The 24,698-nt window shown below is 45.8% G+C and overlaps 1 protein-coding gene across 1 annotated transcript in view; it reads left to right on the top strand.

Moving 5' to 3' along the window:
* OBSCN (obscurin, cytoskeletal calmodulin and titin-interacting RhoGEF) overlaps positions 1-24,698 on the top strand; it is a 740,285-nt gene that overhangs the window by 565,289 nt on the left and 150,298 nt on the right. Inside the window, exons 96-97 of the mRNA XM_082257722.1 lie at positions 4,588-4,815; positions 16,262-16,364. Coding sequence (XP_082113848.1) covers positions 4,588-4,815; positions 16,262-16,364 — 331 coding nt within the window. The remainder of the gene's footprint in view (positions 1-4,587; positions 4,816-16,261; positions 16,365-24,698) is intronic.

Genomic DNA, 24,698 nt, shown 5'->3' on the forward strand with positions numbered 1-24,698 from the left:
GAGCCGCGGAAGGCGGCGTGGTGGAGACGTCCCCTCCCGCTCACCGGGGAAACGATCGAGCTGTTTACTGAGCCGCATTGGTCGTTACCACCGGAAAGCCAACCGCTGGCTCTAAAAGGCAGTACCGGGATGATGCCTCTAGCTAGAGGCATCATCCTGGTACAACCACGCAAAGTCAGCCGACGTAGGTCTACGTGGCTGGTTGTAAAGTGGTTAAAGAAACACTTTGAATGCCCAAACAGCTCAAAATTCTTTATCCGGTCATGTTTTAACACCACAGTCACTAAAAACATGTTAAGTACAGTATTTCCATTGTTAAACAACCAGTGTCCTAAAAATCAGGACACACTGAGGTGTTTTAAATGACTGTGGTGTCAGAAACATAACAGGCACATTAATTTTGCTTTAACACATCTTGAGAAAATGTAAATATTTAATAGCTTAAAAAAGTAAAGTCATTTCGAGTCATATGTCTCAAGTCAAAGTCAAGTCTTAAGTCATGAATACCAAGTCAAAGTCAAGTCGAGTCTTTTATTAATTTTAGTCAAGAAAGTCTCAAGTCCTCAAACTGGTGACTTAAGTCTGACTTAAGTCAAGTCATGTGACTCAAGTTCCCCACCTCTGCTATAAGGCCCATTTCACACGGGGCGGACTCCGCTTTCTCAGCAGGGGATTTGTCCTCTGATCCCCTACATAGCGGGGGAATGTCCATTTTTCCACTTGCCGACTGGCAGCCCCGTATTTACTGCGGCAGTGTGGCTCTATTGCGCGAAACAACGTACCTGTACGTCGTTTCCCTCTATAGCCACTAGATGGCGCCACCAGAGGTGGGATCGTGCTGTGATTGGCTAGCAAGGATGTCAATCAGCGGGTCCGGCGGACCCGATGTCCGTCGGCCACCTGCGATCATCCCCGGGAGATGTAGAATAAGGATGTAAACAAGGCAGGTGGCCGTTCTCCAAGGGGACAAGCTGGAGATCTTGTGTTCCTGCTAAGCAGGAACTAGGATCTCTGTCTTCCCCCAATCAGTGCAACCCCCCTACCACCCCCCCACAGTTAGTAAGCACCCCCTAGGGCAGTGATGGTGAACCTTGGCACCCCAGATGTTTTGAAACTACATTTCCCATGATGCTCATGAACTCTGCAGTGTAGGTGAGCATCATGGGAATTGTAGTTCCAAAACATCTGGGGGTGCCAAGGTTCGCCATCACTGCCCTAGGGACACACTTAACCCTTTGATCGCCCCTGATGTTAACCCCTTCCCTGCCTGCGTCATTAATGCAGTGACAGTGCATTTTTTTTTTGCACTGATCACTGTAATAATGTCCCTGGTCCCCAAAAAGTGTCAAAAGTGTCAGTTAGCAATGGGAAGCATGGGCGCCCTGGTTCGCCAATCAACCAGATTGAGACAATTCCAGGTTGTTTCTGCTATTGTTATACCTCTTCAATTATTAAAAGTTGTATCCTTGTCGATGCCTTTATTGTTCATTGGTCTATGTCACTGATCATACTGTGTCATCTCCATCCGTGTGAAGCACATTACTGTTCACGTTGTTATTTTGTTTTTTTGTTATGCTGAAAATTTCAATAAAAATTATTTGAAAAAAAAAAAAAAAGTGTCAGTTAGATGTCCGATTTGTCTGCCGCAATGTCGCAGTCCTGCCAAAAATCGCTGATCGCCGCCATTACTTGCAAAAGAAAAAAAAAGAAAATTTTTTAAAAAAATATTGCAACGTTTGTAGGCTCTAAAACTTTTGGGCAAACCAAGCAATATACACTTTTTTTTTTAATTTTTGCTCTTTTTTTTGTTTATAGCGCAAAAAAGCTCTATTTGTAGGGGAAAAAGGACATATATATTTTTTTTTTTTTGGGGTACGACCGCACAATTGTCAGTTAAATGAATGCAATGCTGTATTGCAAAAAACGGCCTGGTCATTAACCACTTGCCGACCGCCCCATGCAGATTTACTGCATCAGGGCGACTCGGCTGCGCACAATCACGTACATCTACATGATTATATGCATATGGTCTCGGCGGCACGTGAGCGTGAGGCTGCACTCCTGCTGTGATTAGACACAGGGGGAGGCAGACCGCGGGAGGAGCGGCGGCGATTTCCGCCGGCCTCGCGCAATCAACAGAGAAACTGACAGAAGACCTGCCTGCTAATGTAAACAAAGCAGGCGAGTCTTCTGTCACACAGGCAGGGAGAGATCAGGAGTTTCAGCTAAGCTACAACCCCGATCTCTCTGTGCCTGTCACAGAGCCCCTCCCCCACACAGTCAGTAAGCACCAACAGGCATACATTTAACCCTTTGATCACCTCCAGTGTTAACCCCTTCCCTGCCAGCGTCATTTATACAGTAACAGTGCATATTATTTGGCACTGATTACTGTATTAATGTCACCGGTCCCCAAAAAGTTTCAAAAATGTCAGTTAGGTGTCCGATCTGTCCGCCGCAATGTCGCAGTCACGCTAAAAATCGCAGATCGCCGCCATTACTAATAAAAACAAAATAAATAAATAAAAAGTCCAAAAATCTATCCCGTAGTTTGTAAACGCTATAACTTTTGCGCAAACCAATTAAAATACGCTCTTTGGGATTTTTGGGATTTTTTTTTTTACCAAAAATATGTAGCAGAATACAAATTGGCCTAAACTGATAAAAAAGTTTGATTTTAAATTTTTTTTTTTATTGGGAATGTTATATAGCAGAATGTAAAAAATATTGTTTTTTTTTTTTTTTTTAAATTGTCGCTCTTTTTTTGTTTATAACGCAAAATCTAAAAAACATTTTTTTTTTTTTTTTTACCAAAAATATGTAGCAGAATACAAATTGGCCTAAACTGATAAAAAAGTTTGATTTTAAATTTTTTTTTTATTGGGAATGTTATATAGCAGAATGTAAAAAATATTGTTGTTTTTTTTTCAGAATTGTCGCTTTTTTTTGTTTATAACGCAAAATCTAAAAACCGCAGAGGTGATCAAATACCACCAAAAGAAAGCTCTGTTTGTGGGGAAAAAAAGAACATCAATTTTATTTGGGTACAGCGTCGCACAACCGCGCAATTTTTCGTTAAAGTAACGTAGTGCCTGAATCGCAAATAACGGCCTGGTCATTGGGGGGGGTAAAACCTTGAGGTCCGGAAGTGGTTGAATCTGCTGCTCCATAGAGGTGAATGAAGGGTTTCCCTGTCTGTTTTTTGAACCGCTTGTGTGAATGGGTGGTAATAATTATTACAGATTCATCTTTACTTAAGATTGCAACCCAAAAAAAATTTTCTTTATAGATTAAATAAAGATACTTTCAAATGTGTGGTCATTTTTGGGGAGTATATCTATCACATAGACAATCTGAGCTCACATGAAATAGGTTGATTGACTCCCAACATCCTACAAGTAATTCAGATCTAAGCTATAGACGCCTCATCCGAATCAACTTATTCAAAATTTGCATTTATGGTGGACACCGCAGGAATATCTCCCATCCACTGATCCGGGCTTCTATGAGGAATTGACATTGCGCTGTGAATATCAAGCATCAAATTAGCACTCTGGACACTTCAGAAGTTGGAAGTAGCTAAATTATCTCAAGACGATAATTATTGTAAGGTTTGACCTTTACATACAAAAAACACCCAAAACATACTTATATGGATGACAAGTTCATATCATTACAATAGTAAATAGCATGTAGTATATTCCTCACAGATAATGCTCTTCACAACTGCTGTTAGTGATGTCACCGGTCTCTAGTGAATGGATAGGCTGCATTCTCAGTGATGTCACCGGTCTCTAGTGAATGGATAGGCTGCATTCTCAGTGATGTCACCGGTCTCTAGTGAATGGATAGGCTACATTCTCAGTGATGTCACTGGTCTCTAGTGAATGGATAGGCTACATTCTCAGTGATGTCACCGGTCTCTAGTGAAGGGATAGGCTGCTTTCTCAGTGATGTCACCGCTCTCTAGTGAACGGATAGGCTGCATTCTCAGTGATGTCATCGGTCTCTAGTGAATGGATAGGCTGCATTCTCAGTGATGTCACCTCTCCCTGGTGAATGGATAGGCTGCATTCTCAGTGATGTCACCGGTCTCTAGTGAATGGATAGGCTGCATTCTCAGTGATGTCACCGGTGTCTAGTGAATGGATAGGCTGCATTCTCAGTGATGTCACCGGTCTCTAGTGAATGGATAGGCTGCATTCTCAGTGATGTCACCGGTCTCTAGTGAATGGATAGGCTACATTCTCTGTGATGTCACTGGTCTCTAGTGAATGGATAGGCTGCATTCTCAGTGATGTCATCGGTCTCTAGTGAATGTATAGGCTACATTCTCAGTGATGTCACCACTCTCTAGTGAAGGGATAGGCTGAATTCTCAGTGATGGGACCAGTCTCTAGTTAAAAGGCTTGCTGAATGCTCAATCAGTAAACAGTATCCATTTTCCCAGTCTTCAATGTATAAAAATCTGTTGGACTTGGAAACATCTTGGAAGAAGACTTCAGTGGTATAGTGTACTTCTTGTAGCATTCTTGGTCTCTGGCCTATGAATAGCATGTATGCCATTAACCCTTGTCACACCTATAGGAGGAAATTTGGATGAATTTATACGGGCATCTCTGAAACGCGCTGATCTGGAGATCAAACAGGTTCTCCAGAAACTTGACTCTGGCACTGGCCTACCTGTGTCTCCAGAGCTTACTCCAGAAGACATAGATATTCGGAAAGAGGTGGAACAACAGTTACGGGAAGAGATACGATCAATGGAAATGTTCCGAGATGCTAACACCCAAACCCCCGAGGACATCCTACATGGTACGATAAGTAGAAAAAAAGACAATAACTGTGAAATATACAATGCTTCAAATATGACACCAATTATCCCTCAAAATCTTTATACACAAGCTTGCCATACAAATTGAATTTATTTGTAAAATTTGTAGAAAAGGCCATCAACACGATAAGGAGTGGACTTCCAGCCAAAAAGTTGCTTTTATTTTGGATAGAGTTACAAAGTGTCAGAACTAGGGTTGAGCGGACACCTAGATGTCTGTGTTCGACGGGTTCGGCCGAACTTTAAAAAAAAGTCCGGGTCCGTGTCCCGGACTTTTACCGAACTTTTCCCGGACACCGAACCCCATTGAAGTCAATGGGGACCCGAACTTTAAGGCACTAAAATGGCTCTAAAACACCAAAGGAAAGGGCTAGAGTGCTGCAAATGGCAGCAAAACGTAATTAAGAGCATGGCAAGTGCTCTGCAAACAAATGTGGATAGGGAAATAACTTAAAACAACAAAAAAACAGAAAAATAAAACAATGTTCTTCTTCATCTCTGAAGGACGAGGCCCATATGGAGTAGGAGGGAGGTTGAGGTGGTGGTGGATGTGGCGGTGACATAGGCATGCGCACAGGGTGTGCCGGGTGTGCCTGGGCACACCCTAATCACCTAGGGCACATAGCATTGCCAGTGAGGAGATGGGAAAGATCTCCCTCGGACCTGCTCTGCTCTATTTCTCTTTGCCTACAGGTACATGGCCCCAATACATTACTCTCCCTGCTGGCAAACACATGCATGTGTATTTCAACTTTGGGGTGCACACCTTAATGCAATAGGCTGCGCACACCTATGGGCGGTGTAGGTGGAAGCGGCGGTGGAGGAGGACCAGGGCCGGATTAAGAGCATCATGGGCTTGGTGCTGAGGATTTTGAAGGGCCTTAAGGGCCGTGCCTTGCCATGCACCCAGAGGAGGAAGGGTGCAGCCATGCATGCCTAATTCAACATGGGATGCTGTCTCTGAAGCCCATAAACACATCCATGCATCGGCAACTGTCCCTCCTTGTCCGGCCTTCGCGCTGTGTGGGGAGGTTCTGAGGGTGCTGCCTGGGGAAGCGAGCATAGAAGCCAGACTTCTGTGTTTACAAGTGACAGAAGAGCGGTAACAGTGAATATGGCCAACCCGGGGCCTATATAAAAGGTAGGGGCCTGGAGCTGCAGCTCCAATAGCCCCTACGTTAATCTGGCCCTGAGGAGGAGGATGAGGTAGCCAACACTGCTTCTTTTCACAAATTTTAAATGAGGGTACACCCCAAAAGAGTGAGAAAGAGCAAAAATGGAACAATGGGTGGGTAAGGTCGGTATCCATTGCTATTCTGCACAAGGTACGGAAAAGTCCCGTGGGATCCATGCCTGGTTCATTTTAATGAACGTGAGCTTGTCCACATTGTCTCTGGACAGGCGGCTGCGCTTGTCTGTTATAACGCCCCCAGCCGTGCTAAATACCCGTTCAGATAATACACTGGCTGCAGGGCACGCCAGCACCTCCAAGGCGTAAAGGGCAAGCTCAGGCCATGTGCCCAATTTGGAGACCCAGAAGTTGAAGGGGGCAGACCCCTCATTCACTACATGTAGGCGTGTGCACACATACTGCTCCACCATGTTGGTAAAATGCTGCCTCCTGCTAAGACGTTCCATCTGAGCTGCTGGTGCTGCTGTTTGTTGTGGCATGCTGACAAAGCTTTTCCACATTTCGGCCATGCTAACCCTGCCTTCTGAGGTGCTGGCGGTGCCCTGGTTGCGTTGGCGACCTCCTCCTCCTCCTCCTCCTCCTCTGCCTTGTGCTTCCACTGCGGCCCCGCTGTCAGATGGGAATGCCAGCAGCATGGCGTCTACCAGCGTGCGCTTGTACTCGCGCATCTTGCGATCGCGCTCCAGTGAGTGAATTAAGGACGGTACGTTGTCCTTGTAACGGGGATCCAGCAGCGTGGCCACCCAGTAATCAGCACAAGTTAGAATGTGGGCAACTCGGCGGTCGTTGTGGAGACACTGCAGCATGTAATCGCTCATGTGTGCCAGGCTGCCCAGAGGCAACGAAAGGCTGTCCTCTGTGGGAGGTGTATCGTCCGTGTCCTCTGTATCCCCCCAGCCACGCACCAGTGATGGCCATGAGCTGGCCTGGGTGCCACCCTGCTGTGAACATGGTTCCATCTCCTCCTCCAGCTCCTCCTCCTCCTCATCCTCCTCATCCTCCAGAACTGTGCCCCTGCTGGACAATTGTGTCCCTGGCGTTTGTGTGTGCAGGAACCCACCCTCGGAGCCCCTTGCAAATGACTGCCCTGAAAGCCTTGGAAATGTTACCTCTTCATCCTCCTCCTCATCCTGTGCCACATCCTCTTCCATCATCGCCCGAATTGTTTTTTCAAGGAGGCATAGAAGTGGGATAGTTAAGCTGAGAACGGCGTCATTGCCACTGGCCATGTTGGTGGAGTACTCAAAACAGCGCAACAAGGCACACAGGTCTCGCATGGAGGCCCAGTTATTGGTGGTGAAGTGGTGCTGTTCCGCAGAGCGACTCATGCGTGCGTGCTGCAGCTGAAACTCCACTATGGCCTGCTGCTGCTCGCACAGTCTTTCCAGCATGTGCAAGGTGGAGTTCCACCTTGTGGGCACGTCACATATGAGGCGGTGAGCGGGAAGGCCGAAGTTACGCTGCAGCGCTGCCAGGCGAGCAGCAGCAGGGTGAGAACGCCGAAAGTGCGCACAAACGGCCCGCACTTTCTGCAGCAGCTCTGACATATCGGGGTAGTTTTTAAGGAACCTCTGCACCACCAAATTCAGCACATGCGCCAGGCAAGGGATGTGCGTCAAACCGGCTAGGCCCAGAGCTGCTATGAGATTTTGCCCGTTATCGCACACCACCAGGCCGGGCTTGAGGCTCGCTGGCAGCAACCACTCATTTGTCTGCTGTTCCATGCTCCTCCACAACTCCTGCGCGGTGTGTGGTTTGTCCCCCAAACAGGCATGTTGTAAAACTGCCTGCTGTCGTTTACCCCTGGCCGTGCTGAAGTTGGTGGTGAAGGTGTTACGCTGTCCGGATGAGGAGGCGGTAGAGGATGAGGAAGCGGAGTAGGAGGAGTTAGGAACAGGAGGCAAACTGAAGTGCCCTGCAATCCTCGGTGGTGGAAGGACATGCGCCAAATTGCTATCCGCCTCAGGCCCATCCGCCACTGCATTTACCCAGTGTGCCGTTAGGGAGATATAACGCCCCTGACCGTGCTTACTGGTCCACGTATCGGTAGTTAGGTGGACCTTGGCACAGATGGCGTTGCGCAGTGCACACCTGATTTTTTCCCCCACTTGGTTGTGCAGGGAAGGGATGGCTTGCCTGGAAAAGTAGTGGCGGCTGGGCACGACGTACTGTGGGACAGCCACCAACATAAGGTTTTTAAAACTGTGCGTCTCCACCAGACGGAATGACAGCATTTCAAAGGCCAATAATTTTGAAATGCTGGCATTCAGGGCCAGGGATCGCGGGTGGGTAGGGGGGTACTTCCTCTTCCTCTCAAGTGTTTGGGAGATGGAAAGCTGAACGCTTCCACGGGACATTGTGGAGATGGTTGTTGGTGACCCAGGTGGTGGTGTTGCTGACAGATCGTCTGTTTGCGGGGTGGCAGGTGCCGGTATCACTACAGATGTGGCTGGAGCGGCCGAGACTGTAGCAGAAGAGGAAGCAGGATGAGCCAGAGACGTTTCTTGGTTTTGAAGGTGTGTACTCCACTGCAGCTCGTGCTTTGCACTTAGATGCCTGATCATGCAGGTTGTGCTCAGGTTGAGAAGGTTTATGCCTCGCTTCAAGCTCTGATTGCACAGGGTGCAAACCACTCGTGTCCTGTCATCAGCACATTTTCTAAAGAACTTCCACTCTAGAGAACTCCTTTGAGCTGACTTTGGTGCGCTCGTTCCCTTGCTGCGTTGGGCAGTAGCGGGCGTAGTGTTTAGGGCACGGCCGCTCCGCTTCTGCACCCTGCTCCCTCTTCTGCTGTGCTGGTGGCTCTGTGCGACCACCGCCTCTTCCTCCAAACTACTCAGGTCACCTGCATGACGTTCATTCCATGTGGGGTCGAGGACCTCATCGTCCTCCACATCATCTTCCACCCAGTCTTCACCCCTGCCCTCCTTGTCGGTCTCCACAATGCTGAACGCCGCAGCAGTTGGCACCTGCGTTTCGTCATCATCGGAGATGTGCTGCGATGATCCTTGCATGTACTCATCTTGAGAAATAAGTGGTTGGGCATCGCTGCACTCAATCTCTTCCACTTCTGGGGCAGGGCTAGGTGGATGGCCCTGGGAAACCCTGCTGACAGAGTCATCAAAAAGAAGAGACTGCTGTATGGCTTGGGGCTCAGACTGCTTGCCTGATTTGCAAGGGGGTGAGGTGAAAGACGGTTGGACATCGGCTGCAGGTGCCAACTGTGACCTTTCTGCAGTAGACTGGGTGGGAGACAATGTGAAGGAACTGGAGGCACTGTCAGCAGCAAACCAATCTACTATCGCCTCCACTTGTTCTGGCCTCATCACTTCTAGGGGCGTATGATGCCCTACCAAATACTGATGCAGGTTCTGTCGCCTACTCACACTTGAGGAAGGTGTTTCACTTGTGCGTGTAGCTGGCACAGATCGACCACGTCCTCTCCTTGCAACAGGAGCTCTACCAGCAGCACCACGACCCAGGCCACGGCCCTTATTTGACGGTCTCCTCATATTTCTGTAATTTAAGATCTTGCCCTAGAAAGGTTTTTATTGAATAGCGGAATAGGAAATATGATCCAAAAAAGTGTATGTATCTCGCACGTAAAAAACCACACTAGGCCCCAATTACTATTGTTTCTACCCCTAAAAGGATGGATGGAGGAGTATGGAACAGGCAGCACCCTCAAATCTTCAGAAGTATGAGATGAACCCCAAAAACTTGGAAAGGTGGATCTCACACGTACCGACACAGACTATCACGCAATTTAATTGATCCCCAAAGGTTTTAATTGAATAGCGGAATAGAAAATATGATCAAAAAGAAAGTGTATGTATCTCACACGTACACCACCACACTAGGCCCCAATTACTATTGTTTGTACCCCTAAAAGGATGGTTGAGGAGTAGGAGGAGGAGTATGGAACAGGCAGCACCCTCAAATCTTCAGAAGTATGAGATGAACCCCAAAAACTTGGAAAGGTGGATCTCACACGTACCGACACAGACTATCACGCAATTTAATTGATCCCCAAAGGTTTTAATTGAATAGCGGAATAGAAAATATGATCAAAAAGAAAGTGTATGTATCTCACACGTACACCACCACACTAGGCCCCAATTACTATTGTTTGTACCCCTAAAAGGATGGTTGAGGAGTAGGAGGAGGAGTATGGAACAGGCAGCACCCTCAAATCTTCAGAAGTATGAGATGAACCCCAAAAACTTGGAAAGGTGGATCTCACACGTACCGACACAGACTATCACGCAATTTAATTGATCCCCAAAGGTTTTAATTGAATAGCGGAATAGAAAATATGATCAAAAAGAAAGTGTATGTATCTCACACGTACACCACCACACTAGGCCCCAATTACTATTGTTTGTACCCCTAAAAGGATGGTTGAGGAGTAGGAGGAGGAGTATGGAACAGGCAGCACCCTCAAATCTTCAGAAGTATGAGATGAACCCCAAAAACTTGGAAAGGTGGATCTCACACGTACCGACACAGACTATCACGCAATTTAATTGATCCCCAAAGGTTTTAATTGAATAGCGGAATAGAAAATATGATCAAAAAGAAAGTGTATGTATCTCACACGTACACCAGCACACTAGGCCCCAATTACTATTGTTTGTACCCCTAAAAGGATGGTTGAGGAGTAGGAGGAGGAGTATGGAACAGGCAGCACCCTCAAATCTTCAGAAGTATGAGATGAACCCCAAAAACTTGGAAAGGTGGATCTCACACGTACCGACACAGACTATCACGCAATTTAATTGATCCCCAAAGGTTTTAATTGAATAGCGGAATAGAAAATATGATCAAAAAGAAAGTGTATGTATCTCACACGTACACCACCACACTAGGCCCCAATTACTATTGTTTGTACCCCTAAAAGGATGGTTGAGCAGTAGGAGGAGGAGTATGGAACAGGCAGCACCCTCAAATCTTCAGAAGTATGAGATGAACCCCAAAAACTTGGAAAGGTGGATCTCACACGTACCGACACAGACTATCACGCAATTTAATTGATCCCCAAAGGATTTAATTGAATAGCGGAATAGAAAATATGATCAAAAAGAAAGTGTATGTATCTCACACGTACACCACCACACTAGGCCCCAATTACTATTGTTTGTACCCCTAAAAGGATGGTTGAGCAGTAGGAGGAGGAGTATGGAACAGGCAGCACCCTCAAATCTTTAGAAGTATGAGATGAACCCCAAAAACTTGGAAAGGTGGATCTCACACGTACCGACACAGACTATCACGCAATTTAATTGATCCCCAAAGGTTTTAATTGAATAGCGGAATAGAAAATATGATCAAAAAGAAAGTGTATGTATCTCACACGTACACCACCACACTAGGCCCCAATTACTATTGTTTGTACCCCTAAAAGGATGGTTGAGGAGTAGGAGGAGGAGTATGGAACAGGCAGCACCCTCAAATCTTCAGAAGTATGAGATGAACCCCAAAAACTTGGAAAGGTGGATCTCACACGTACCGACACAGACTATCACGCAATTTAATTGATCCCCAAAGGTTTTAATTGAATAGCGGAATAGAAAATATGATCAAAAAGAAAGTGTATGTATCTCACACGTACACCACCACACTAGGCCCCAATTACTATTGTTTGTACCCCTAAAAGGATGGTTGAGGAGTAGGAGGAGGAGTATGGAACAGGCAGCACCCTCAAATCTTCAGAAGTATGAGATGAACCCCAAAAACTTGGAAAGGTGGATCTCACACGTACCGACACAGACTATCACGCAATTTAATTGATCCCCAAAGGTTTTAATTGAATAGCGGAATAGAAAATATGATCAAAAAGAAAGTGTATGTATCTTACACGTACACCACCACACTAGGCCCCAATTACTATTGTTTGTACCCCTAAAAGGATGGTTGAGGAGTAGGAGGAGGAGTATGGAACAGGCAGCACCCTCAAATCTTCAGAAGTATGAGATGAACCCCAAAAACTTGGAAAGGTGGATCTCACACGTACCGACACAGACTATCACGCAATTTAATTGATCCCCAAAGGTTTTAATTGAATAGCAGAATAGAAAATATGATCAAAAAGAAAGTGTATGTATCTCACACGTACACCACCACACTAGGCCCCAATTACTATTGTTTGTACCCCTAAAAGGATGGTTGAGCAGTAGGAGGAGGAGTATGGAACAGGCAGCACCCTCAAATCTTCAGAAGTATGAGATTGTGTTCACTGTACCCCACAAAGATTGTGTTCACTGCACCCCACAAAGATTGTGTTCACTGCACCTCAAAAAGGATTTTGTTCACTGCACCCCACAAAGATTGTGTTCACTGCACCCTAAAAGGATTTTGTTCACTGCACCCCAAAAAGATTGTGTTCACTGTACCCCCCAAAGATTGTGTTCACTGCACCCCACACAGATTCTGTTCCCTGTACCCCACAAAGATTGTGTTCACTGCACCCCACAAAGGATTTTGTTCACTGCACCCCAAAAAGATTGTGTTCACTGCACCCCAAAAAGGATGTTGTTCACTGCACCCCAAAAAGGATTTTGTTCACTGCACCCCAAAAAGATTGTGTTCACTGCACCCCACAAAGATTGTGTTCACTGCACCCCACAAAGGATTTTGTTCACTGCACCCCAAAAAGATTGTGTTCACTGTACCCCCCAAAGATTGTGTTCACTGCACCCCACAAAGGATTTTGTTCACTGCACCCCAAAAAGATTGTGTTCACTGTACCCCCCAAAGATTGTGTTCACTGCACCCCACAAAGATTCTGTTCACTGTACCCCACAAAGATTGTGTTTACTGCACCCCACAAAGGATTTTGTTCACTGCACCCCAAAAAGATTGTGTTCACTGCACCCCAAAAAGGATGTTGTTCACTGCACCCCAAAAAGGATTTTGTTCACTGCACCCCAAAAAGATTGTGTTCACTGCACCCCACAAAGATTGTGTTCACTGCACCCCACAAAGGATTTTGTTCACTGCACCCCAAAAAGATTGTGTTCACTGTACCCCCCAAAGATTGTGTTCACTGCACCCCACAAAGGATTTTGTTCACTGCACCCCAAAAAGATTGTGTTCACTGTACCCCCCAAAGATTGTGTTCACTGCACCCCACAAAGATTCTGTTCACTGTACCCCACAAAGATTGTGTTCACTGCACCCCAAAAAGATTGTGTTCACTGCACCCCAAAAAGGATTTTGTTCACTGCACCCCAAAAAGGATGTTGTTCACTGCACCCCAAAAAGGATTTTGTTCACTGCACCCCAAAAAGATTGTGTTCACTGCACCCCACAAAGATTGTGTTCACTGCACCCCACAAAGGATTTTGTTCACTGCACCCCAAAAAGATTGTGTTCACTGCACCCCCAAAAAGGATTTTGTTCACTGCACCCCAAAAAGGATGTTGTTCACTGCACCCCAAAATGGATGTTGTTCACTGCACCCCACAAAGATTGTGTTCACTGCACCCCACAAAGGATTTTGTTCACTGCACCCCAAAAAGATTGTGTTCACTGCACCCCAAAAAGGATGTTGTTCACTGCACCCCAAAAAGGATTTTGTTCACTGCACCCCAAAAAGATTTTGTTCACTGCACCCCAAAAAGGACGTTGTTCACTGCACCCCAAAAAGATTGTGTTCACTGCAGCCCAAAAAGATTGTGTTCACTGCAGCTCACACACAGAAAAATGGATGTGGATCACTGACACCTGCCTATCTCCTATCCCACACCACACAGCAATATCGATTGTAGTTTGTAGAACACAGTTTCCCTAAAATTCAGCAGCAGCCTCTCCCTAACAGGATTGAGAAGAGATCGTAGATCGGGACTAAGTGCAGACCCCACACAGCAATATCGATTGTAGTTTGTAGAACACTCTGACCCTAAAATTCAGCAGCAGCCTCTCCCTAACAGGATTGAGAAGAGATCGTAGATCAGGATTGAGTGCAGACCCCACCCCCCACACAGCAATATCGATTGTAGTTTGTAGAAGACACTGACCCTATAATTCAGCAGACTCTATCCCTAAAATGCCTACAACTCGCCCTGCCTAAACACTCCGACCTGTCCCTCAATTCTATCCGGACACAAATGGTTTTTTCCTGCCTGTCTTTCCCTAATCAGCAGCCAGCACGTTGATGTGTGCTCTGTCCCTGATCTAAGCAGCAGAATGAAGACGCTGCGGCTACCTGGAACTTATAAAGAATTGGTCACATGCTTCAGACGGCCAATCACAGCTACTGAGACATTTGCAGGCATGGCTTAAGGCACACCAGTTAAACGATTGTTGATTGGCTGTTGAAAGCCCGCCATGAAAAGAGCGCCAAAGCATGCAAAACCCGGAAATAAAACGACCGAACACGGATTTTTACCCGAACATACAGTAAAGTGTCCGTGTCCGTGTTCGGGTACAAAAAATCCAATTATTCGGTACGAACACGAATAATACAGTCCGTGTTCACTCAACACTAGTCAGAACCGATTCTGGGTAAATAATTCTACCTGTGTCACTATTGGGGGTTTTTCTTCCAACTTCCCATAAAGGTAATACTAAGTGTGGGAAATCTCCCATCAGGAACATTCTAAGGTCAAATGATAAAGCTTTTTGCTTTAAAGTAGATCTAAACCAGTGATAGTGAATAGGGCTGCACGATATTGGAAAAAAAGTACATCGTAATATTTTTTTTCCAACGATATATATTGCAATATTGAGAGAGCCATCAATCCAGGCTAAAGTCAACAATTACCTTGGGAAGTAGTGCAGCAACAGCCTTCTTCTGATTGTACTACAGGGCCAGCCAGGGTTAATGTTACTGTAGTAGGATTTGGGAAGTAGTGCAGCAGCAGCCTTCTTCTGATTGTCATTGCAGTTGCACCATACAGGGCAGGCCAGGGTTAATGGTAATGTAGGGAACTGGGTGGACAGGGAACTGCAAGTTAATAAGACACTGAGAGTGTGACTGTGCCGTGGAAGGCAGAGCCTCATAGGACCCCTTTGCCCATCACAGTTGTCACAGTTGTCTCAGCCAGCTGAATGGTAGGAAGGTGGAGGAGAGGCAGGAACATCCATTACCAAAGTCACTACTGTGCCAGTAGTGATTTCTTGCATATAATTCGTTATATGGTGATTCACCCAGGTTAATCGTGACTATTAGGGACTCACAGTGGTGGTAGAAGGTAGAAGAATACAGCCCGACATCCGTCTCACATGTTAAGTCTGTCCTGCAGCTCTCCTGACCGAGCGGTAAGCACGGCACAGCGAACCAATCACGTTGTGAGTAGCGGCACAGCAAACCAATCAGGTGTGCAGGCATGCGTGACTGGTTCCCTGTGGTCAATGGGGGGAATAATGGAGATGGGAAGAAAAACAACAAAAGGAAGGGAAGGGATTAATGGAAGGGAAATGAAAGTGGGACTTTAAGGGTACCGTACTCAACAATAGACAAGAGGTAAAATTTATATTTTTATTAAGAAAAGCAAAATATTAAAATCACATATATAATGATGTGGATATGATCAGTGTTAACAAGTACTCTGAATAGTGTTATACACATACAATATGAGTCTAGCAATCCTAAGATGGATTTTCAAACTTCAAAAATGCGCAACCTCGACATGTTTCGTGGTATACTCACTTCTTCAGGAGGATGTTATACACATTAGTATTTGTATCTAGTGACAAACAATACAACAGTTAATGGTCACATAACAACAATAATATGGCATAAATAATACAAAGCAACATAAGGGAGGAACCATCTTACCCCGTATTCAGAGCCAAATTGGATCACAGATCAACGGACACAGCCATCTCACCGGTGGACATGGGAGACACTATGTAAAGATTGATTATAGAAGGTATGCATATTTTAGCGACTAATGTCAAATTTAGAGGGAGCCATCACCCCCATCCCATAAATAGAGGGTTGAAAGAGGAAAGGAAATTTAGAGGGAGTCATCACCCCCATCCCTCCAGTACTTCCCTCCACATATTCGTGGTTAGAAGCAGTGCTACTAAACCAGATTTGCAGTGAGATATGGTAATGTCACTCCTGTGCTGCTCACTCCTCTCCCTGGAGAGAAAGTGGTATCTGATGGCCTGCAGTGCAAGAATCTCCCTGCTCTCTTCATCATCTATTCCCTGGATCTGTGCTTCCTCCAGGTCTATTAAAATAATTAGTATATTAATAGTGGTTAACACTTTTTTTTTATGTTCAGGTGAGCGAAAAGTGGAGTCCTGTGTAAATGAGGCCGTTGAAGTAACTCCCGATGTCTGCTGTTCGGAAACACAAACAGATGAGGAGAAAATTATTCCAATCAGGTAACATCACTCAATCACCCAGGAGAGCTTCTCAGTAATGAAAATCAGATGTACTGTATATAAGGCAAGGGACACATAAAGGTATCATGCATGTAGGCTTAAAAGATGCCGATTTTATAGATGTTGGGCTTTATTTTTTAGCCCGTAAAAGCACCTCTGTGTTAGCCTATGTGTCCATGTACATGTACACATGGCCAGTGCTTCCACTAGGCAAACTAGGCAGCCTCTTAGGGCGCATTGCCACCTAGGGGCGATGCCATGAGTCGGCACTCTCTCTCCATCATTAATGATCCTTGTGAGCTGAGGGGAGTGGCGGCAGTGGGCGAGGAAGAAGGTACAGAGGAAGATGATACGTGTCTGGGGCAGTGGCAGAACTACCAGGCCTTGGCTTTTCACCGCTGTTTGGGGGGGCCCCAATAGGCAGGAAGAGAGCCCACCGGAGTACCACCTGCATGATGATCCTCTTCAGCTGGAGCTGAGTGGCCTAAACCCCGAGCAGGAAGTGATACTCTGCACTGAGCTGGTGGGCAGCCGTTCACGTCCCTGGGTCGATATAAAGCAGGGAGCGGAGGAGACCTGAACCTGAGCCAGAGCTCGACACTGACTGCTGCTTCTCCATCCACCACGAGCCGGTTGGATCCGTGGTGAGCACTGTGGTCCAGGAGAGGAGCGTCCTGGGAAAAGGAATCACGGTGAAGGAGGGCAGAGTGCGGACCACTCTCTTCATACTGCCCAGTGGGTGTCCCCAGAACAGGGTATCGGGGTCCCGGGGTGTGACATGGAGGATCCCTGGTGTGAAAGGGAATCTGGGTCACCAGGTTTGCAATGGTGAATCGGAGTCACCAGGTGTGACATGGGGGATAGGGGTCACTGGGTGTAACAGGGGTTCGGGGTCACCATGTGTGACCTGAGGAATTGGGGTCCCTTTGTGTGCCATGGGGGATTGATGACCCCAGGTGTGACATGTAAAAACATCAGGGTCTCTCCGAGTATGACATGGAGGAACATCAGGGGCCCCTGGTGTGACATAGAGGAACATTGGGGTCACTGGGTATGACAGCATGACATTGAGGAATATTGGGGTCCCAGGATGTGACATGGAAAAACATCAGGATCCCTGGGTGTGACATAGAAGGACATAAGGACATGAAGGAATATGGGGGTCACTGGGTATGACAGCATAACATGGAGGAACCATCAGATCAGGGTCACTGGGTATTACATAGAGGAGTTTTTAATCCTTTCCCTTTTTATTTTATTTTTTTTTGGGGGGGGCGCAAGTAGCCTAGTCTTGCCTAGGGCGTTAAATAGTCTAGCACCGGCCCTGCATATACACTATATTACTAAAAGTATTGGGATGCCTGCCTTTACATGCATATGAACTTTAATGGCATCTCAGTCTTAGTCCATAGGGTTTAAAATTGGGTTGGCCCACCCTTTGCAGCTATATTAGCTTCAAGTCTTCTAGGAAGGCTGTCCATAAGGTTTAGAAGTGTCTATGGGAATGTTTGACCATTCTTCCAGAAGCGCATTTGTGAGGTCAGTCACTGTTTTTGGACGAGAAGTCCTGGCTCGCAGTCTCCATTCTAATTCACCCCAAAGGTGTTTTTATTGGGTTGAGGTCAGGACTTTGTGCCGACCAGTCAAGTCACTCATCCATGTCTTTATGGACCTTGCTTTGTGCACTGGTCCAAAATCATTTGGTGGAAGGGGATTATGGTATGGGGTTGTTTTTCAGGGGTTGGGCTTGGTCCCTTTATTCCAGTCAAGGAAACTCTTCTGGCGTCAGCATACGAAGACATTTTGGACAATTTCATGCTCCCAACTTTGTGGGAACAGTTTGGGGATGGCCCCTTCCTGTTCCAACATGACTGCACAAACACGGTCCATAAATACACGGATGAGCGAGTTTGGAGTAGAGGAACTCAACTGGCCTGCACAGAGTCCTGATCTCAACCCGATAGAAAACCTTTGGGGGGAATTAGAGTGGAGACTACGAGCCAGGCCTTCTCGTCCAAAATCAGTGCCTGACCTCACAAATGCGCTTCTGGAAGAATGGTCAAACATTCCCATAGAAGCACTCCTAAACCTTGTGGACGGCCTTCCCAGAAGAGTTGAAGCTGTTATAGCTGCAAAGGGTGGGCCAACTCAATATTGAACCCTACAGACTAAGACTGAGATGCCGTTAAAGTTCATGTGTGTGTAAACGTGGCAGGCGTCCCAATACTTTTGGTAATATAGTGTAGGTGTTTAACCACTTTACCACCGGAGGATTTTGCTGTCTTGCGTCCAGGCCACTTTTTGCGATTCGGCACTGTGCGAATTTAACTGACAATTGCGCGGTCATGCAACGCCGTACCCAAACGAAAGTCACGTCCTTTTTTCCCACAAATAGAGCTTTCTTTTGGTGGTATTTGATCACCTGTGCGATTTTTACTTTTTGCGCTATAAACAAAAAAAAGAGCGACAATTTTGAAAAAATAACAATATTTTTTTATATGAAATTCCCCCCCAAAAAAATGTAAAAATCTAAATGTTTTAACATTTTAGGCCAATTTAGTTTCTGCTACATATTTTTGGTAAAAAAAATCGCAATAAGTGTATTTTGATTGGTTTGCGCAAAAGTTATTGCGTTTACTAACTAAGGGAAAGATTTCTGTAATTTCTGGTGTTTTTTTTTTAACGAGTAATGGCGGTGATCTGCGATTTTTTTTTTTGCGGGACTGCGACATTGCGGCGGACAGATCGGACCCTTGACTGACATTTTTGACACTTTTGGGGGTACCAGTGACATTACTACAGTAATCAGTGCTATAAATATGCACTGTTACTGTAAAAATTACACTGGCAGGGAAGGGGTTAATTTTTATTGGTGATCAAGGGGTTAATGTATGCCTGGTGCTTACTAACGTGTGTGGGGGGAGGTGACTGAGTGACACAGGGACAGATCGCAGGTTCAGCTATGCTGAACCCTGCAATCTGTCACTGTCTGTCACTTAGGAGATCCGCCCGCTCTGTTTACACAAGCAGGCGGATCTCCACACTCGATTCCCCGACGATCGGGGAAGAGTGGCGGTGATCACCGCCGCTCCTCCCCTGGCCCGACTCCCGCTGTGACTAAATACAGCGGGAGCGAGCCTCCGGTGGCGCGCGCGCGCGCCGCCCACGAGGGGAGGGTCTACGTCGCTGGACAATAACTAACCACTTTGCCGCAGTACAGTCAACGTGACTGGTCGGCAAGTGGTTAAAAGGCATATTAGAAGAGGAACATTTACAAGCTGAAAAAAACATTAGCAGCATGTTCAGGAGAGGAGCTTTTGAGCTGAAAAAAACATGAAACACACATATACACCTAGATGTGTTTAGGCCCACTTGCGTGTTAATTTATTCAAATGGCCAGAATAAATTTGAACCCCAATACACACATATAGAAGGTTGCAATGCATCTGAAGCACATCACCCACAACACTCATTAAAAAAATTCTGCATAAGATGTTTTTTCTTCCATCGCCATGTGTTGGCAGACCATTCTAGACAATTGGCTGCCTTAATTCAGCTCATGTTAACATGGGAAATACTGCTCCGCATTCCATGGTAATTGTAACAGAACAGTATAGAGAAGTTGGAAAAATACGCTCCCAGATAGCGGTGTGCTGGGCGTATGGGTAGGGTGATAAGTGCCACATCCTAAATTGAGTCAAAAATTGCGAACAAAGAAACATGGACTTTGTAGGCACTGGGTATCATAAAATCACATACTTTATTTAAAAATGCATTTAAAAACATCAAAAAACGAGAAAAAAAAAAAACATACAACAGTCATATCCCATATGAGGGGAATATGAGATACAAGATTGATAAGAGAATAATTACATTGGTGGTAATAATACACATTAATACAGTCACAATATATGCCAGTAATATTGATACTTCACATCGGGATGGCCACAGGTGACAGGGAACGGTACTGTCGTCCCGGGGAGATCGAACGATGTGTGTTAGCAGTAGATCATACAGTATCGTTGAACCATATTGCTCGACATGTTTCGCCTTATGCTTTCTCTCGGAGCTAATGGATCAATATTCTGTAGAGTTTAGTAGGCAGTGATGGTACAAGTAAAAGGTATAATAAATACCCGACAGGGAGGATATATGAAGGATCAGATTTGTCACTTGGGTGGTTGTATAGGTAAACACGCAACCCGGCGTTAAAAATCAACACAAGTTGGTATAAGACACCTCAATTGATATGCCAATAAAGCATATTTGTAAAGAGTAAAATACTCATATACATTAACAAGTATCTGTATTCACAAATGCCTGATAGGGCCAGAAGGATATCCCTTAACATACACCCGATCCCACAGCATACATCCTCCCTGGACGGGGGGTAGCCACAATGAAGGGAAGGCATGTACGCTGGTCACTGCATTGAAGGGGGCATGTACGCTGGTCACTGCATTGAAGGGGGCATGTACGCTGGTCTCTGCATTGAAAGGGGGCATATACCATCTCCTGTACCATGACCTGTGACATGCCTGTACCATGACCTGTGCCATGCCTATACCATATCTGTGCCATGCCTATACCATCACCTGTGCCATGACCTGTGCCATGCCCTTACCATGACCTGTGCCATACCTATACCATCTCCTGTACCATGACCTGTGCCATGCCTGTACCATCACCTGTGCCATGCCTGTATCATCACCTGTGCCATGCCTATACCATCACCTGTGCCATGACCTGTGCCATGCCTGTACCATCACCTGTGCCATGCCTATACCATCACCTGTGCCATGACCTGTGCCATGCCTGTACCATCACCTGTGCCATGCCTGTACCATGACCTCAAAGTCACGCAATTTTTTACCGCGTTTTTTGACGCGAAGCAATACCTATTACATTTTTCTTTTTTCAATTTTTAACAGAACAGTATAGTGTGAAGAAGCACTAAATATTATTAAGGCCACTGAAAACTGAAAATGGTGATATCTCTAAACTGCTGTGACCATCATGAGGTGTTCCCCAACATCCCTGCACTAAGTCCCCAGGTCTGAACACCTGCTGTGCCCATTATGAGGAGTTCCCACCATCCCTGCACTAAGTTCCTGGGTCTGTTCACCTGCTGTGCCCATTATGAGGGGTTCTCACCATCCCTGTACTAAGTTCCTGGGTCCGTACACCTGCTGTGCCCATTATAAGGGGTTCTCACCATCCCTGCACTGAGTTCCTGGGTCCGTACATCTGCTGTGCCCATTATGAGGGGTTCCCTCCATCCCTGCACTGAGTTTCCAGGTCTGTACACCTGCTGCCACCATTATGAGGGATTCCCACCATCCCTGTGCTGGGTTCCAAGGTCTGTACACCTGCTGTGGCCATTCTAAGGGGTTTCCACTATCTCTGGTCTGAGTTCCAAGGTCTGTACACCTGCTGTGCCCATAATCAGTGATTCCCACCATCCCTGCACTAAGTTCCTGGATCTAAACACCTGCTGTGCCCATTATGAGGGATTCCCACCATCCCTGAACTGAGTTTCTGGGTCTGTACACCTGCTGTGCCCATTATGAGGGGTTCATTTTGTTTATTGAAAAAATCTTACAAACAACAACTTATATACAATAAAACCATAATAAATAAATTAATAAATAACATATTTACAAAATAATTGAATATAATTATACAAAACCAAAAACCAAACAAGAACATAATAAATAAACCGAATTGCGCACAGCATAAACCCTACGAGAGAGCCAGACTACGGAACATCACCGTCACCATGCATGGAGCCTTTTATCAAAAATATATTTTATCTGAAAATCTAAGGGAGTGAAGCAAGGACAGAAAGAAAAGCCGCACACCCCGAGATCAACAGGCAGCAGCTACAGAGTCCTGATATTCCTTCACCCCTTTATCCAGGCCTCCTGCTGCCACCTGTCTTTCTCAAGACCCCGAATCTTCCCAACCTTACCTAGAATGTCCCGCATCACCACCTTGACAGGGAGGTTTTTACTCCGTAAGGATACCTGGCACCATGCATTCCACATGAAATAACGGACTGCTAGACTAACTAAAAAAAGTGTTTCCAAATCATAATCCCGGCGAGTCTGGAATGCCCCATACACCCACTCTGCATAACTCATATGGGGGAGGAAGGGTACACTCAGAGCCCTCCCTACCCTCTTGTACACCTCTATATTAAAAGGGCACTGAAGCAAAAAAAGATCCATGGACTCCACCGCTCCTCCACACTCTACTCTCGGGCAGCCCCGATCACTCACAGAAAGAAACTTCAGGTTGCCCTTCATGGAAAGCGAGCCAAGCCTGATCCCTAAACTTCATTGGGATTCTCTCCAAATTAATCAAACGCAAACCCTCCCCCAAAACTAGGCTTGGGGAATCCCTTAAGGCCAGTGGTTCGCAAAAAAACAGAGCTCATGATCAGCTTCTCAAAAAGTTTCCTTGGAAGAGATCTGAGCTCCCCTGCCATTACTTGCCACTGCCAAAGTATTTTCAAACACGGGGCAACATAAGCCGGGAGCTTATCATGCTTGACCCTCAAGCTTTTCACTGGCCCACCATTTTCCCAGTTTTGCAGAAAGGGCCTAAACCAGGACTGGAAAATACCCACCCACCTTAGCGGTCTCTCTGCCAACATGTTACCCAGGTTGTACTTTACAAACATCAGAGAGAAAAAGACTACAGGATTGATCATTCCTAGACCACCCTCCCGCCTAGGAAGATAAGTCACACTCCTTTTGACAAGGTTTATTCTGTTCCCCCATAACAGTTGGAAGAAACAACTACAGATCCTGGGATCATTATGAGGGGTTCCCACCATTCTTGTGCTGAGTTCCATGGTCTGTACACCTGCTGTGCCAATTTTAAGGGGTTCCCATCATCCTTGGTCAATTTTTAATTATAGTGGGCAGTGAACATCACTAACTCAATATTTACCATAAGCTCCCTCCTCTTCTGTTGTCTACACTACTTAACACTGCTCCAGTGCAGAGAAATGATCCAACAAAACTTGCTAGATAAGCTGATGTTTCTGGGAGTGTCTATCTCAATGGTCTCCTGCAACTCCCACTGGTTCCTCCCTCTAAGCTCATGTCATTTTAGGACACAAAAGTAATGTTGGGTAACAAAGAGGAACTAGTATAAGCTGCAGGGGACTATGGAGATAGTGATAAATTTAGATTAGCCCATCAAAAGTTCCAAAATGTGAAAATATGAAGAAAAAATTGAAGCACCCCCAAACCATAAAAAGGAAAAGAAATCTTCTGTGCTGGAGTGTTTACCCAAGTTCCACCAACATAAGCTCCTTACCAAAGGTTATTGACCTTCTAAAATTGAGCGGCCCCCTCCCTCCTGCCGAGTGCTCCCAGAGCTAGCAGCTTGCTATGGGGGTACCCAAACATGCATGCTCCGGAGCCACTGCTCTGCGTGTCAATTTCCACACAGAGCCAAGGCTCTGCCCCACCCTCTCCTCATTGGCTCACTGGATATGTTTGATGGCTCCCGCTACTGTCTTACTGGATCACGATGGGGCGCAGGTAAATATAGGGCGGGGGGGGTGGCTGCTGCACACAAGGTTTTTTACCTTCATGCATAGAATGCATGAAGGTAAAAATGTTTGAGCCTTTAGAACAACTTTAACTTCTGGGCCTTGGAATGCATATGGCGCTGGAATGTCTTCCTCTTCCGGTATATATAGCATGATAACTGTCACCATATGACGAAACTCATAGGGCGGAGTTTACGTGATGTGTGACATCATCGCGCAAAGTACCGCGGTCAGACTTTCGGATCTTATTCCTGACATTTGTGATATGCATATTGATTCTTTTATTATGTGACAGCAATATTTCTAGTTTAATAAATTCTATCCCTTCATACTACTGTTTATGGCTGTTTAGAAGCACTGTTTGACCGTTCAGTTTTACAGGGTCAATACCTTCTGGTAAGGAGCTTATATTACTCTTTATTGTTGATATGTTGGATACACTGAGGGACGTGAAGGCAATATTTAGTTCTAAAAATCGAAACGCCACAATAGCGTTTTAAAGCCCAAAAGGTAGGATTTTATTCCAAACATATTGGGTGCAATATCCAACTCATTTCAGGGGAGATACAACTTCCTCTTCATTGGGGCTTTGAGAAAAAGCCTATGGATAGTGATTTATAGGTACTGTGAATCCACAGGGAGCTACAGGGTCAAGCTCAGCAGTTGGTTGGCACTACAACAACTTGTATCCTGATGAAGCAGGAGTTAAATGGCCCCCGAAATGTACTGGTAATTGCACTAAGTTAATATTTAGAATAAAATCCTAT

The sequence above is a fragment of the Pelophylax lessonae genome (assembly GCF_965119305.1).
Source record: "Pelophylax lessonae genome assembly, chromosome: 5".
Classification (NCBI taxonomy): domain Eukaryota; kingdom Metazoa; phylum Chordata; class Amphibia; order Anura; family Ranidae; genus Pelophylax; species Pelophylax lessonae.